The 17,795-nt window shown below is 46.9% G+C and overlaps 1 protein-coding gene across 4 annotated transcripts in view; it reads right to left on the reverse strand.

Annotated features, from left to right (window-relative positions):
- The window catches only part of cenpi (centromere protein I), a 150,182-nt gene that overhangs the window by 25,088 nt on the left and 107,299 nt on the right, over positions 1-17,795 (reverse strand). For all 4 annotated transcript variants that reach the window (XM_072505454.1, XM_072505452.1, XM_072505453.1 and 1 more), the window contains one exon: positions 8,156-8,204. In XM_072505454.1, the coding sequence (XP_072361555.1) occupies positions 8,156-8,204 (49 nt within the window). The remainder of the gene's footprint in view (positions 1-8,155; positions 8,205-17,795) is intronic.

The raw sequence follows: 17,795 nt of genomic DNA on the forward strand, positions 1-17,795 counted from the left end.
AGGGTGGAGGTGTGGGCTTGGGTGGGGTGCTTTTTCCAAGGGCTGGTGCAGACTTGATGGGCCAAATGGCCTCCTTCTGCATTTTAAATTCTATGATTCAAACCACACATTTCAAGATAGCTGGAGTAATTTGTCTACCTCCTTGATAGTTTTTTGGCACCACACCAAGTTAAAAGTCTCAGTTAAGGATCCTAGGATGGACCGGTCGAGTTCTAGGTCTGGGAAAGTATCAGCAATGGCGAAAGAGCTGCAGGGGTTCATGGAGCACACGAGGGGTGTGGGGGGGGGGGGGGGGGGGGGGGGGGGGGTGTTGATGCGTGGAGATTTGAGAAGCGAAGGAGCAAGGGATATTCATTCTGCTCTCATGTGCACAAGGCATACTCCAGGATAGATTTTTTTATATTGGACAAAAAATTGTTAGCGGGGATGGTGGACACAGAGTATTCAGCAATCGTAGTATCGGACCATGTGCCACATTGGCTAGAACTACAGGTGAACACGGGAAATTCTCAGCGCCCACAGTGGAGGCTAGATGCAGGGCTGTTAGCAGATGACAAGATATGTGAGCAAGCGAGGGAGGCCATGCGGGTGTACATAAAAACCAATGACATGGGAGAGACCGCAGCTGGGGTGGTGTGGGAGGCATTAAAAGCGGTCACCAGAGGGAAATATATTTCAATTCGGGCCCATAGGGAAAGGGCTGAACGGGGGGAGCTGGGCAGGCTAGTAGGAGAAATCTTACATGTGGATAGGAGATATGCGGAGTCTCCGAATGAGGAGCTCCTGAAGGAGCGTCAGAGACTTCAAATGGATTTTGGGCTCCTTTCCACAGGCAAGGCGGAGGGACAGCTGAGGAGGGTAAAAGGGGCAGTATATGAATATGGGGAGAAAGCTAGCAGGATGTTGGCACATCAGCTGAGGAAGCAGGAGGCGGCGAGAGAGATAGAGAAAAAAAAGGATATGAGGGGGAAAGTAGTAAGGGACCCAGGGGCGGTTAATGAGTTGTTCCATGAATTCTATCGTCGTTTATGAGTCGGAACCCCCTGCGGGGGAGGAGGGAATGTACCAATTCCTTCAGGCTAGAGTTCCTGAAGGTAGATGAGGAGCTGGTGGAAGTCTTGGGGGACCCAATTGGGCTGGGTGAAGTGATAAGACGGATTGGGGGCAATGCAATCGGGTAAGGCCCCGGGACCTGACAGATTTCCAGTGGAATTTTATAAAATGTTTTTGGGGCTAGTGGGACAGCTGTTAGTCAAGGCTTTCAATGAATCCAAGGAGTTCATTGCGGGTCATACAGGCTGATTTCATTTTTAAACGTGCATTGCGGGTCATACAGGCCGATTTCGCTTTTAAACGTGAATGCCAAATTGCTAGCTAAGATTCTGGCCACAGGAATTGAGGATTGCATCCCAGGGGTGATAGAGGAAGACCAGACTGGGTTTGTTAAAGGCAGATAACTCAATACCAATGTCCGGAGACTTTTGAATACTATTATGATGCCCTCAGAGGGAGGGGAGGCGGAGGTGGTAACAGCGATGGACGCAGAGAAAGCCTTTGACTGGGTGGAGTGGGAGTATCTGTGGGAAACACTGGGGAGGTTCGGGCTTTATTGGCTGGGTGAAATTGCTGTACCAGGCGCCTGTAGCAAGTGTATGTACAAACCGGCTGAGGTTGGGGTACTTCGAGCTTCACCGGGGAATGAGGCAGGGGTGTCCCCTCCTCTCCCCGTTACTATTTGCCCTAGCTATAGAACCGCTAGCTATGGCGCTGAGAGCCTCGAGAAACTGGCGGGGACTGGTTCGGGGGGGTGGAACATCGGGTATCGCTATACGCAGATGATTTGCTCCTGTACATTTCGAACCCTGTGGATGGGATGGGGGAGGTTCTGCGGATCCTGAGGGATTTTGGTAGTTTTTCAGGGTACAAACTGAACATGGGAAAGAGCGAGTTGTTTGTGATCCAGGCCAAGGGGCAGGAGGAGACACTGAAAGAGCTGCCGCTCAGGATAGTAGAGAAAAGTTTTTGTTACCTGGGTATACAGGAGGCCAGGAAATGGGATGCCCTGCACAGGTTCAACCTGACCCGGTTGATGGAGCAAACGGAAGGGGACTTTAAAAGGCGGGACATGCCCCCGCTGTCACTGGCTGGGAGGGTGCAGACCGTGAAAATGACTGTCCTCCCCAGATTTTTGTTTGTATTTCAGTGCCTCCCCATCGTCATCCCTAAGGCCTTTTTTAAGCGGGTGAGTAGGATTATTTCGGGCTGTGTGGGCGAATAAGACCCCGCGAGTAAGGAGATTGCTGTTGGAGCGCAGTCGGGTGGGGGGGTTGGCGTTGCTGAACTTTCGCAACTACTACTGGGCGGCCGACATAGCTATGATTAGGAAGTGGGCGGTGAGGGGGGGGGGGGGGGGGGGGGGGGGGGGAGGAGGGGGGAGGAGGGGGGGGGGGCATGGGAGCAACTGGAGGCGGCATCATGTAAAGGTACTAGTCTGGGAGCTTTGATAATGGCTCCTTTGCTGTTCCGGCCGACCCGTTACTCCACAAGTCCGGTAGTGGTGGCGACACTGCGGATCTGGGGACAGTGGAGGAGGTACGGGAAGGTGGAGGGAGCGTCGGTCTGGACCCCGATATGTAACAACCGCAGGTTTATCCCGGGTAGGATGGATGGTGGGTTCCAGAGCTGGCAGAGGGCAGGCATCAGAAGGATGGGAGATCTGTTCATAGACGGAAGCTTTCCCAGTTTCAAGGCGCTGGAGGACAAATTTAATCTGCCGCCAGGAAACGCCTTTAAATATCTGCAAGTACGAGCTTCCTGAAAAAACAGGTAGTGGCCTTTCTGATGTTGCCGCCACTGAGGATACAGGGCATGGTGGTCTCCGGCACCTGGGTAGGGGAGGGGAAGGTGTCGGATATCTACCAGGAACTACAGGAGGTGGAGGAAACCCCGGAGGAGGAGCTTAAGGGCAAGTGGGAGAAGGAGCTAGGTGAGTAGTTGGAAGCGGGTCTATGGACAGAGGTCCTGGGCTGGGTTAATACCTCCTCATCATGTGCCAGGATCAGTCTAATTCAATTTAAGGTGGTCCATCGGGCACACATGATGGCAGTGAGAATGTGCAAGCTTTTTTGGGGTAGAAGATAGTTGTATAAGGTGCAAGGGCAGCCCTGCAAACCATGTCCACATGTTTTGGGCATGCCCGGAACTTAGAGAGTTCTGGCAAGGGTTCGCGAGGGCAATGTCCAAGGTGCTTAACACACGGGTGGTGCAGAGTCCAGAGATAGCGATCTTTGCAGAGTCAGAAGACCCGGGAGTTCAGGGGGCGAAAGAGGCAGACGATGTGGCCTTTGCCTCCCTAGTAGCCCGGAGACAAATTTTATTAATGTGGAGGGACTCGAAGCCCCCGAGTGTAGAGACTTGGGTTAACAACATGGCTGGGTTTCTCAGCCTCGAGAAAATAAAGTTTGCCTTAAGAGGGTCAACGCTAGGATTCTCTCGGAGGTGGCAGCCGTTCGTCGACTTTCTCGGGGAAAATTAAAATGTCAGCAGCAGCAGCAATCCATAGGGGGGGGCGGGTGAGTGCTTCATTGGAATGGTGTGGGAAGACTGAGTCGCATGGGATAATGTCTATTTAATTGTTATTGTATATTCTCTTTTTGCACTATGTTAATGTTCACTCTAGTTTGATTTGTTATTATTGTTACTACTGTTTTATTATGAAAACGTCTGCAAATCCTCAATAAAAATACTTTAAAAAAAAAAATGAATCCAAGGAGTTAGGAGTGCTTCCCCCAACGCCATCACAGGCTCAATCTCTCTCATCCTGAAGCGAGACAAGGACCCGGAGAGCTGTGAATTGTACAGACCAATTTCCCTTTTAAATGTAGATGCTAAATTACTGGCAAAGGTCTTGGCCATCAGAATAGAGGACTGTGTCCCGGAGGTAATAGGTGAGGATCAGATGGGATTTGTGAAGGACAAATTGGACCTGACGTCCAATATTAGACAGCTTCTTAATGTTACAATGATGCCACCTGAGGGGCGTGAGGCTGAGGTGGTAGTAACCATGGACGCGGAGAAGGCTTTCAACCGGATGGAGTAGACATACCTATGGGATATTTTAGGCAGGTTTGGGTTCGGGCAGGGATTTGTGGACTGGGTCCGGCTGTTATATCAGGCCCCAGTGGTAAATGTGAGAACCCAGACAGAATATTTTAATCTCAGGAGAGGAACAAGGCAGGGATGCCCGCTCTCCCCATTACGGTTTGCCCTGGCCATAGAGCCATGAGCAATGGCCCTTAGAACATGGAGTGCGTGGCGGGGAATAGTAACGGGGGGGGTTGGAACACAGGGTTTCTCTGTGTGGATGACTTGCTGCTTTATGTTACAGCCCCGGGGTGGGGGGCATGACCAAAATCATGGAGGTACTGGGAGAATTTGGGCGATTTTCAGGCTACAAGCTCAATATGGGAAAGAGCGAGATGTTTGTGATCCAGGCACGGGGACAGGAAAGGAGACTGAGGGAGCTACCTTTTAAAGTGGTGGCGGGGAATTTTACATATTTAGGGATTCAAGTGGCTAAAGAGTGGGGCAGCTCCACAAGTTAAATCTGGGCATAATGGTCGACATAATCATGTCGACCATTATGTGTAGAAGATTGTAGTTTAGTCAGGCAGTATGGTCGGCGCGGGCTTGGAGGGCCGAAGGGCCTGTTCCTGTGCTGTACATTTCTTTGTTCTTTCTTTGTTTTATAATGAAAAGGGACTTCCACAGATGGGACATTTTCCCGCCGACGCTAGTGGGATGGGTCCAGACGGTGAAGGTGACAGTCCTCCCAAGACAGCTTTTCTTTTTTCAATGCCTTCTGATTTTTGTCCCAAAGGCTTTTTTTAGAAAAATAAATGTGGCGATTACAGGTTTTGTGTGGGTGGGGAAAACCCCCGAGAGTAAAGAGAGCACTCCTGGAGTGGGGTCGCGGAGAGGGGGACCTGGCCCTCCCGAGCTTGATTAATTATTACTGGGCGGCCAACATATCGATGGTCAGAAAGTGGGTAGTAGGGGAGGGGTTGGCCTGAGAGCGAGTGGAAGCGGCATCCTGCGAGGGTACGAGTTTGGAGGCTTTACTAACGGCGCCCTTGCTGTTCTCACCTGCTAGGTACTCTACAAGCCCTGTGGTGGTAGCAGCTCTAAGGGTGTGGGGGCAATGGAGGCAGCTCATGGGATTGGAGGGGGTGTCAGTGTGGTTTCCGATTTGTAACAATCACCGGTTTTTCCTGGGGAGGCTGGATGGGGGCTTCAGGAGGTGGCAGTGGGCAGGGATCAAGAGATTTGGGGATCTATTAATCCAGGAGGGCTATCCGACATTGAAGGCACTAGAGGAGGGGTTTGAGCTACCGGGCGGGAATGGGTTTCGATATCTTCAGGTCTGGGACTTTGTCCGGAGGCAGGTTCCAAGCTTCCCTCGCCTCCCCCTGAGGGGACTAAAGGATAAAGTGATGTCAGAAACTGGGGTTGGAGAGGGGAGGATTTTGGAGATATACAAGGAGTTGATGGAGTGGGATTGGGCCCCGATCAGGGAGGTGAAGCTGAAGTGGGAAGAGGAGCTGGAAAGAGACTTGGAAATGGAAAAGTGGGAAAAAGCCTTGAAGGGGGTCAATTCATCTTCGTCCAGTGCCAGCTTTAGCCTGATCCAGTTCAAAGTGGTCCACGGGGCCCACATGACGGTAGCCCGGATGGGCAGGTTCTTTGAGGTGGAGGATAGATGTGGGCAGTGTGGGGGTAGCCCAGCTAACCATGTGCATATGTTCTGGGCATGTCCGAAGTTGAGGGAATTCTGGCATGGATTCGCAGACATTATGTTAGAAGTCCTGGAAGGGAGGATAACCTCAAGCCCAGAATTGGCAATATTTGGGGTATCGGATGATCCGGGGGCCAAGGGGGGAGGGAGGCCGATGTCCTGGCCTTCTCGTCCCTGGTGGCCCGGAGACGGAATTTGCTTTGATGGAGGGACTCAGGGCCCCCGAAGTCAAGTGTGTGGGTCAGCGATATGGCATGGTTTCTCAGCCTGGAAAAAAAATCAAGTTCACCTTGAGAGGATCAACTCAGGGGTTCGCCCAGAGATGGCAGCTGTTCATCGACTTCTTCAAAGAAAATTGAACATCAGCAGTAAAGGGAGGGGGGGAAGAAAATAGGAGGCATGGCAGTGTTAGACAAGGACAGGGAACTCAGTATGGTTAATTAGGGAATAGGGCGTGGGCAGTTGGGGACATTGTTTTTTAGGTTTTTTGCACGCGCGGCCCACGAGGGTTGTTCTTTTAAGAAATGTTAATGTTTTAAACTGTGAAAATTACAAATGCTTCAATAAAATATTTTCTAAAAAAAAAAGTCTCAGTTAAGTGGGAATAGAAGCATTATAATTTGAGATTTGAAGAATGAAGTAACTCAGCCAAAGGTTTTCTTCAGACTGCTAAGCAGGAATTCTGTTTGAAAATATGTGTCATTAAGGAAAGATAAGATTAGGTATAACTGAAATGTTCTCTCAAGTAGTCTTTCAACTCATCTTTTACACAAAAATTACCGTACACTATTCCAGGATCAGCCTGGAATACAGATAAAACATGATTTCTCCACTGCAAACCATATTTTTAAAACTCTCTTCACTGTCCCTTCTACCCTCACTTCCATAAAGAAGCGTTAGGAGCTGATGGACTTCTTTGTCTCTAAAGTGGAGACCATCCATTCATCAGCCTCTGCCACTTCTTTCCCTTGGCCTACCAAACCCAAATTCTCCTAAAGGTTCTGGAAAAACTCAGCAGGTCTGGAAGCATCTGTGGGGAGGAACAGAGTTAACGTTTCAAGTCCAATGTGACTTCTCCTGAACTGTTTTAAAGAGTCATATTGGACTAAAAACTGTCAGTTTCTCTCTGCACAGATGCTACTAGATCTGAGTTTTTCCAGCACTTTTTAAAAATTTCAGATCTCCAGCATCCACAATATTTTTCTTTTGTTCTCCTAAAGGTGTCCCCTGGCACTAGCCTCACATATCTGTACATATCTGTAGTTTCTTTCCCATCATCTAGCTCATTTGCCTTCAAGACAACTCTGCTCCCTTAACCTTTTTTTCCCCACCAAGCTGCTGGATTCACCCAACTCCCATTTTAGCTAAAAGTGTCAACAGTTCAAGTACTTCAAATCTGTCATCAACTAAATCTAAATAAAAACTCTCTGATTGGTCTGCAAACTACTGCCCATCTCACCTTCCCTTTCTTCTCCAAAAATCTTGAACGTGTTGTTGCATCTCAAATTTGTCACCAGCTTTCTTTGAACTCCACATCTAAGCCCCAGTCAGGTTGCACTACCTGCCATAGCATTGAAATGGCCCCAACTGAAGTCCTAAATTACTATGTGACTGTGAACTATCCCTCCTCAGCCTGACATGGTTGATAACATCCTCCTCCTCCAATTCCCCTCATCCATTCGCCATCTTGGTAGGACTGCGATTACGAAAATATGATTTTTCAACTTTCAACTGACTTTTTGCACAAACTACTTAAAAATGTATGGCCACATTCCAAGGTAGAGGTTAGAAAACAACAAATCACCCTCAAGACAGACATTTTGTATAATTCAGAGACATATCAAAATATTTGTCTGAGGAAAAACTAAATCTGTAAACTACTGGATATTGAAATAATGGCTGCTAGAAACAGACATGCCCAAAACCTCTTGGAAATACACAATGGGTGAAGTATTTCAAGGCAAGGCTGCCAGTCACAAAAGAGATTGCAAATGACACAGGTGGTGTTAACAAAGTCTTCAAAAAAAAGGAAACAAGCTGAGGGTTTTCTTTCCTTCTCTTTCTTTTGGAATAAACGCGTCACCCAATTTGAGAAACCAACTTTACCAGAAACCTACCAAGGAACAGAGATTTCATAATAAGTGCAACATTTTCTACATTTTGACCGCATCCAAGAAACCAGGTAACCTAAATTGGTCGCAACATTTAAAATTTATGCCTGAAGGACAATTGGACAATCAAAAGAAAAAAAACTTACATTAAAAATAAAATAAAATGAACCACATTGGAAGATTATAAGTGCAATACTCCCAACATTCAATGTTGCAGCTCAAAATGGCATTTCCGTTAGTGCAATCTTACATTTTTACTTGAATCCAAAGACTTCAAAGCGGTTAGATTTGTACGGTACCTAAAAAAAAGTAAAAGCGAGTTGTTGCTTTTCACATATTGTATTTTTGCATATCAAAACTATAATGTACTATAAATCCTAAAAATTATACAACTAATTCTTGCTTAACCAAATTCAAATTTGCATCTTACATAGGGCCTTCATCATAGAAAAACATTTCAATCTTCACACAACCATATACGGTCTGGCCGCATCTGTGGACCGAGAAACAGAGTTAATGTTTTGAGTCCGTATGGCTTAAAAGGAAAGTCAAATGGACTGAAAGTCTTAACTCGGTTTCTCTCTGCCTGAATCTTTCAAGCATTTTCAGTTTCTATTTCAGATTTCAATCATCCACAAAATTTTGCTTTATATTCATAGAGCATTTTAAATTTGAGTTACGGGGGAAATCAGGAGCACAGTGAAAATAGATGAGCAAAACTTTCAGTAGGTTGGGTTGGGATAGAGGCAGCAGGGCTGATCAAGGCATAGTCTTCATCCACATTCATGGTTACCTAATCAAAAGCTCAAATCAAACACAATTTCCCCATGACAAATTTCTTATTTGTCCAGTCTTGTTTATGTGGAGGGTTAATATTTTCTCAGATTAAGTTTCAAAAAACATCTCCACCATAGGTATTGAACATACTGGCCTTAAATTGCCAGGTTTATCCTCCTCCCCTTTGTTGAATAAGGGTGCAATATTTGAAGTTCCCCAGTCAGCTGGCATCATTCATCTATCCAAAAGGAATTTGGAAAGTTGTAGCCAGAACCGTTAAAATTTCTGTCTGAACTTTTTTCAGCAATTAACAGGGTACCACATTCTGACTGGGTACCCCCAGCCGTTCTAGTACCTACTCTATCTGTTTTTATCTTATCCAGTAGTTTACAACCTCGTAATTTACAGTAGCTTTGGCAGTGTCCTCTTCCTTGGTACACATTAATGCAAGTATGGGGCGGCGGTGGGGTAGTGGTAATCCAGAGGCCCAGGCTAATATCTGGGCTAGCAGCTGGTGGAGCTTAAATTCAGTTAAATAATCTAGATTTTAAAATAGTGACCGCAAAACCATTGATGATTGTTGCAAACACCCATCTAGTTCACAAATGTCCTTGAGGGAAGGAAATCTGCTACCCTCCAGACCCACAGCAATGTGGATGACTCCTAAATGCCCTCTGTAATGGCACCTTGGGCACCGTAAACAAAATTGGAAAACCCATCCCTATCAACCCTTCAAAATTCTCCTTGAAAACATCTAGGGGCTTGTGCCAAAAATAGGAGGGCTGTCCCACAGACTACAGTCCCAGAGACCACCATCACCACCCATCTTGTTCAACCAACAAGACAGACTCACCAGAGGTGGCAGCACAGCGGTAGAAAATTGGGATGGAGTTATCGACACTGACTCAGGACCCCATGAACTCCCACGGCATCAGGTCAAACATGGGCACGGAAACCTGCTGGTTACCAACTACCTTCCCTCTCTGAGTGTTGAACACCACTTGGAGGAAACACTGAGGGTAGTTAGTGCACAGTATGTAGGTGGGGACTTTAATGTCCATCACCAAGAATGACTCAGTAACATCACTACTTACTGAGCTGGCTAAGTTGTAAATGACATAGCTGCTAGACTGGATCTGCAGAAGGTGATGAGAGAACCAACAAGAGGAAAAACCTTACTTTACCTCGACCTCACCAATCTACCTGTTGCAGTTGCATCTGTTCACAACAGTATTGGTAGGAGTGACCACTGCAAAGTCCTTATGGAGATGGTATGCCAACTTCACATTGAGGATACCCTCCATTGCATTGTGTGTTGTAAATGGGATAGATTCCAAACAGGCCTGGCAACTTAAAATTGAGCATCAATGAGGCATTGAGGCTATCAGCAGCAGGTGATTATATGCAGCCACAATCTGCAATCTCATGGCTCAGCATATTCCCCCATTCTACCAGTACAATCAAGCCGGGGGATCAATCTTGGCTCAACGATCAGTGGAGGACAGGCCAGGAGCAGCAACAGGCATACCGAAAAATGAGGTCTCAACCTACTGAAGCTACAACCACAGGACAAATTGCATGCCAAACAATGAAAGCAGCATGCAACAGACAGGGCTAAACGATCTCCCAACAAACTCCGTGATCCTGTCAGATCAAGTCTTGAATGGACAATTAAACAACAGGAAGAGACGACAAAATAAATATTTCCATCCTCCATGAGGGGAGAGCTCAGCGCATTAGTGCAAAAGATAAGGCATTTGCAACAATTTTCAACTAGAACTGCTCAGTGGGAGATCCATCACAGCCTCCTCCCGAGATCCCCAGCATTACAGATGCCAGTCTTCAGCCAATCTGATTCACTCACATGAATTGCAAAGGCTGTAGGGCCTGACAACATTCCAGCATTCGCACTGAAGATTTGTACTCCAGAGCTAGTCCTGTCCCGGTATAGCTCCAGCACTGGCATTTACCTGGCAATGTGTAAAATTGCCCAGGTATGTCCCATCCACAAAATGCAGGACAAATCCAACCCTCCCCACACGACTCTTAGGATCATCAGCAAACTGATGGAAGGGGTCGACGACAGTACTATCAGGCAGCACTTATTCAGCAATAATCTGCTCGCTGACACTCAGTTTGGGTTTCGCCAGGGTCACTCAAAGAATACAGCACAAGAACAGGCCCTTCGGCCCTCCAAGCCTGTGCCGATCACTTGCCTGTATCCTTTCATACCCCGTCTGTTCATGTGTCTATCCAGATAAGTCTTAAAAGGTCTCTAACGTATCTGCCTCAACCACCTCACTTGGCAGTCCAGGCCACCCCCCCCCCCCCCGTGTAAAAAAAACTTCCCCCACACATCTCCACTGAACCTATCCTCCCTCACCTTAAACTTGTGCCCCCTTGTAATTGTCATTTCCGCCCTGGGAAAAAAGCCTACAACTGTTCACCCTATCTCTACCCCTAATAATTGTATAAACTTCAAGAGGTCACCCCTCAGCATCGCTCGGGAGAATAATCCCAGTTTTTTTCAATTTCTCCTCTTAGCCAATACCCTCCATACCAGGCAACATCCTGGTAATCCTTTTCTGTGCTCTTTCCTTCTGGTAGTGCGGTGACCAGAATTGGACAAACTATTCCAAATGTGGCCCAACCAACGTTCTACATATATGAAACATAATGTGAAAGCTTTTATACTCGATATCCCGTCCGATGAAGGCAAGCAAGCCTTATGCTTTCTTTACCACCATTTCCACCTGTGCTGCGACTATTAAGGATCTGTTACTTGCACGTCCAGATCTCACAGTGTCTCTATGCTCCTGATGTTTCTGCCATTTATTTTATAGCTCCAACCTAAATTGGATCTACCAAAATGAAGCACCTCAGATTTGTCCAGGTTAAATTCCATCTGCCATTTCTCCGTCCAATTTTGCAGCCTATCTATATCCTGCTGTATTCTCTGACGATCTTCAATATTCGCAACTCCTGTAATCTTAATATCATTCGCTAACTTGCTAATCAGACCAGCTACGTATTCTTCCAAGGCATTTATATATATTACAAAGAGCAGAGGTCCCAGAGCAGATCCCTGCAGAACACCACTAGTCCATTCAGAAAAAAACCCTTCAACTGCTACCCTCTTCAATGGTCAAGCCAGTTCTGAATCCATCCAGCTAGTTCATCCCTGACCCCATGTGATTTAATCTTTTGCACCAACATGCCATGAGGGACCTTGTCAATGCTTTACTAAAGTCCATGTGGACAACATCCACAGCCCTTCCCTCATCAATCATTTTTGTCACCTCCTCGAAAATCTCAATTAAATTAGTGAGACATGACCTCCCTTGTACAAATGCTGTCTGTCACAAATAAGACCATTCACTTCCAAATATGCATAGATCCTATCGCTGAGAAACTTTTCCAACCATTTCACTATCACTGACATCAAGCACACAGGCTGATAATTACCCGGGTTATCCTCGTTACCCTTCTCAGGGCAGTACGGTGGCACAGTGGTTAGCACGGTTGCCTCACAATGCCAAGGGTCCCAGGTTCGATCCCAGCTCTGGGTCACTGTCCATGTGGGGTTTGCACATTCTCCTCGTGTTTGCCTGGGTTTCGCTCCCACAACCCAAAACAAAAAATGTGCAGGGTAGGTGGATTGGCCACAATAAATTGCCCCTTAATTGGAAAAAAATGAATTGGGTATTCTAAATTTTTTTAAAAAGGATCTCACCTACTTCCTTTGGTTCTACACAAAATTTCCCTCCTTTGTCCTAGAGTGCACCAACTCTTTTCTCTAGCTACCCTCTTGTTCCTAAGAGGGCAGCATGGTAGCATTGTGGATAGCACAATTGCTTCACAGCTCCAGGGTCCCAGGTTCGATTCCGGCTTGGGTCACTGTCTGTGCGGAGTCTGCACATCCTCCCCGTGTCTGCGTGGGTTTCCTCCGGGTGCTCCGGTTTCCTCCCACAGTCCAAAGATGTGCAGGTTAGGTGGAATGGCCATGATAAATTGCCCTTAGTGTCCAAAACTGCCCTTAGTGTTGGGTGGGGTTATTGGGTTATGGGGATAGGGTGGAGGTGTTGACCTTGGGTAGGGTGCTCTTTCCAAGAGCCGGTGCAGACTCGATGGGCCAAATGGCCTCCTTCTACACTGTAAATTCTATGATAAGTATAAAATGCCTTGGGACTCTCCTTAATCCTGTTTGCCAAGGACATTTCATGATCCTTTTTGCTCTCCTAACTCCCTGCTCGAGCTCTTTTCTACTTTCAGTGTATTCTTCAAGTGCTTCATCTGTTTTAGTTGCCTAGACCTCACGTATGCATCCTTTCTCTTTTTGACTACTCGCAATTTCCCTTGTCATCCACGATTCCCGAATCCTGCCTCTCCTTTTCACGGCACATGCCTGTCCTACACGCCCATCAACTGCTCCTTAAAAGATTCCCACATGCCAAATGTGGATTTACCCTCAAACAGCCTCTCCCAAACAACAGCCTCCAAATCCTGCCGAATCTGGTTGCAGATTAGGTCTTCCCCCATTTTAGCACCGTAACCTTAGGACAACACTTGTCCTTTCCATGAGTATCCGAAAGCATACGGAATTGTGGTCACTGTTCACGACATGTTCCCCCACTGCAACTTTTATGACCTGCCCGGGCTCGTTCCCTAGTACCAGGTCCAGTATAGCCCCCTCTCTAGTCGGACTATTCACATATTGTTCCAAAAAACCTTCCTGGACACATTTAACAAATTGCTCACCATCCAGACCCCTAGCCCCAAGGGATTTTAGAGCTGGTTTAGCTCAGTGGACTAGACAGCTGATTTGTAATGTAGAACAAGGCCAGCAGCGTGGGTTCAATTCCCATACCAGCTTCCCCGAACAGGCGCCGGAATGTGGTGACTAGGGGCTTTTCACAGTAACTTCATACTTGTGATAATAAAAGATTATTATTTTCCAGTCAATATGAGGAAAATTAGTCTCCCATTCAACAACCCTATTATTTCTACATCTATCCAGAATCTGCTTACAGCTTCTTTAACTTCCTGTGGGCTGTTGGGAGGCTGTTGTGCACCCCCATCATGGGGACTGACATCTTCTTGTTTCTGAGTTCTACCCACAGTGCCTCATTACTGGATTCCTCCAAGGTGTCCTCCCTCTGTACAGCTGTAATATGTTCTCTAACCAGTATTGTAACTCTCCCAACCTCTCTTACCTTCCTCCGTCTCACGTAAAACCTCTATATCCTGAAATATTTAGCTGTCCCTTTTTTAACCAAGTCTCTGTTATCATCGACCACATCTAAGTTCCACGCATGAATCAAGGCTCTAAGTTCATCTGCCTTACCTGTTATACTCTGTGCATTGAAGCAGATACACTCCAGACCTCCAGGCCCACGGAGTTCGACCTCCCCCAGCCTGCCCTTCCTCTTAGCCAGCCTGGCCCTGGTACCATGCTCATTCCCAGTCTCTACACTTGCTGTCTTATTGTTCTGATTTCCACCCCCCTGCCACATTAGTTTAAACCCACCTGAACCATATTCGCAAACCTCCCAGCCAGGATATTGGTGCCCCTCCAGTTCAGGTGTAACCAGTCCTTCTTGCACAGGCCCCACTTTCCCTGGAAGACATCCCAATGATCAAAAACACTGAAGCCCTCCCACCTGCGCCAGTTCTTTAGCCACGTGTTCAGCTGCACTATATCCCTTTTGATAGCTTCGCTAGCATGTGGCACGGGGAGTAACCATGAGATGACTACCCTAGAGGTCCTGCTTTTTAATCTTCTACCTAACTCGCTAAATTGCCATTGCAGGACCTCGCTACTCTTTCTACCTATGTCATTCGTGCCAATGTGGACAAGTAACTGTCTGATTTTCCTCCCATTTTGGGATGCTTTGTACCAGCTCAGAGACATCCAGACCCTGGCACCAGGGAGGTAAACTACCATCCTGGAGTCCCTTTCGCGGCCACAGAAGTGCCTATCTGTGCCCCTGACTTGAATCCGCTGCCACTATTAATTGGCTGCTTTGTACCCCCTTGTGCAGCAGGGCTAGAGTGGTGCCTTCACTCTGACCTCTGCTGATGCTGTCCCCTGATGGACCTTCCCCCTCATCAGTATCCAAAACGGCATACTTGTAGATAAGGAGGCAACCATAGGGGACCCCTGCACTGTCCGCCTACTCCGTCTGGCAATCATCCATCTATCTTTCTGTACCTTGGGTGTAACCACGTCCTTGTAGCAATTATCTATAACAATTTAAGCTAATTGTGTGCTCCCAGCTGTTAACTTCATGAAAGCCTTAGTCCAAACATAGGCAAAGGAGATGAAATCAAGAGGTGAGGTGAGAGTGACTGCCCTTGACATCAAGGCCACATTTGACCTTGTGTTGTATAAAGGAAGCAGAGCAAAACTGGAGTCAATGAGAATCAGGGGGAAACTCGTCATAGGTTGGAGTCATATCTAGTACAAAGGAGGATGACTGTGGTTAATGGAGATCAGTCATCTCAGTCCCAGGGTATCACTGTAGGAGTTCCTCAGGGTAGTGTCGTTGGCCAAACCATCTGCAGCTGCTTTATAAATGACATTCCCTCTATCATAGCTCAGAAGTGTGTGTGTTCGCTGATGATTGCACAATATTCAACGTCATATACAGCTCCTCACATACTAAAACAATCCATGTCCCTATCCAGCAAGGCCTGGACAATAGTCAGGCTTGGGCTGATAAGTGGCAAGTAACAATTGCGCAACACAATGACCACCCCAACCATCCCAACAAAAGAGAATATAACCATCTCCCCATCGCTGAATCCCACACTATAAACACCCGAGGGATTACCACTGACTAGAAACTTAACTGGACCAGCCATACAGTCATGTAAATACTGGACAACAAGAGCAGGTCAAGGGCTAGGAATTCTGAGAATAAGAACAAAGAAAAGTACAGCACAGGAACAGGCCCTTCGGCCCTCCAAGCCCGTGCCGACCATGCTGCCCGACTAAACTACAATCTTCTACACTTCCTGGGTCCATATCCCTCTATTCCTATCCTATTCATGTATTTGTCAAGATGCCCCTTAAATATCACTATCGTCCCTGCTTCCACCACCTCCTCCGGCAGCGAGTTCCAGGCACCCACTACCCTGTGTAAAAAAAAACTTGCCTCGTACATCTCCTCTAAAACTTGCCCCTCGCACCGTAAACCTATGCTCCCTAGTAATTGACCCCTCTACCATGGGGAAAAGCCTCTGACTATCCACTCTGTCTATGCCCCTCATAATTTTGTAGACCTCTATCAGGTCTCCCCTCAACCTCCTTCGTTCCAGTGAGAACAAACCGAGTTTATTCAACCGCTCCTCATAGCTAATGCCCTCCATACCAGGCAACATCCTGGTAAATCTCTTCTGCACCCTCTCTAAAGCCTCCAAGTCCTTCTGGTAGTGTGGCGACCAGAACTGAACACTATACTCCAAGTGTGGTCTAACAAAGGTTCTATACAGCTACAACATGACTTGCCAATTCTTATACTCAATGCTCCGGCCAATGAAGGCAAGCATGCCATATGCCTTCTTGACTACCTTCTCCACCTGTGTTGCCCCGTTCAGTGACTCGTGGACCTGTACACCTAGATCTCTCTGACTTTCAATACTCTTGAGGGTCCTACCATTCACTGTATATTCCCTACCTGCATTAGACCTTCCAAAATGCATTATCGGATTAAACTCCGCCCAAGTCTCAAAACTATCTAATTCCTGCTTTATCCTCTGACAGTCCTCATCGCTATCCGCAATTCCACCAACCTTTGTGTCGTCTGCAAACTTATTAATCAGACCTGTTACATTTTCCTCCAAATCATTTATGTATACTACGAGCAGCAAAGGTCCCAGCACTGATCCCTGCGGAACACCACTAGTCACAGCCCTCCAATTAGAAAAGCACCCTTCCATTGCTACTCTCTGCCTTCTATGACCGAGCCAGTTCTGTATCCACCTTGCCAGCTCACCCCTGATCCCATGTGACTTCACCTTTCGTACCAGTCTACCATGAGGGACCATGTCAAAGGCCTTACTGAAGTCCATATAGACAACATCCACTGCCCTACCTGCATCAATCATCTTTGTGACCTCTTCGAAAAACTCACCTGAATTCCCAAAGCCTGTCCACCATCTACGAGGTACAAGTCGGAAATATTTGGATTTGTTTATTTTCACGTGTACCGAGGTACAGTGGAAAAATATTTTTCTGCTAGCAGCTCAAACAAATCATTTAGTACATGAAAAGAAAATAAAACAAAAATAAAATACATAAAAGGGCAACACAAGGTCCACAATGTAAATACATAGACACCGGCATCGGGTGAAGCATACAGGAGTGTAGTATTAATTAGGTCAGTCCAAAAGAGGGTCGTTTAAGAGTCTGGCAACAGCGGGGAAGAAGCTGTTTTTGAATCTGTTCGTGCATGTTCTCAGACTTTTGTATCTCCTGCCCAATGGAAGAAGTTGGAAGAGTGAGTGAGCCGGGTGGGAGGGGTCTTTGATTATGTTGCCCGCTTTCCCCAGGCAGCGATGGGTGTAGATAGAATCAAGGGATGGGAGGCAGGTTCTTGTGATGGACTGGGCTGTGTTCACGACTCTAGTTTCTTGCGGTCTTGGGCCGAACAGAACATAGAAAATACAGCACAGAACAGGCCCTTCGGCCCACGATATTGCGCCCAACTTTTGTCCGAGATTAAGAACAAATTAATCTACACCCCATCATTCTACCGTAACATGTACCTATCCAATAGCCGCTTGAAGGTCCCTAATGTTTCCAACTCAACTACTTCCACAGGCAGTGCGTTCCATGTCCCCACTACTCTCTGGGTAAAGAACCTACCTCTGACATCCCCCCTATATCTTCCACCATTCACCTTAAATTTAGGTCCCCTTGAAATGATTTGTTATACCCAGGGAAAAAGTCTCTGATTGTCTACTCTATCTATTCCCCTGATCATCTTATAAACCACTATCAAGTCTTCCCTCATCCTTCTCCGTTCTAATGAGAAAAGGCTTAACACCCTCAACCTTTCCTCGTAAGACCTACTCTCCATTCCAGGCAACATCCTGGTAAATCTTCTTTG

This window comes from Scyliorhinus torazame, chromosome 5 (genome assembly GCF_047496885.1).
Source record: "Scyliorhinus torazame isolate Kashiwa2021f chromosome 5, sScyTor2.1, whole genome shotgun sequence".
Lineage (NCBI taxonomy): Eukaryota > Metazoa > Chordata > Chondrichthyes > Carcharhiniformes > Scyliorhinidae > Scyliorhinus > Scyliorhinus torazame.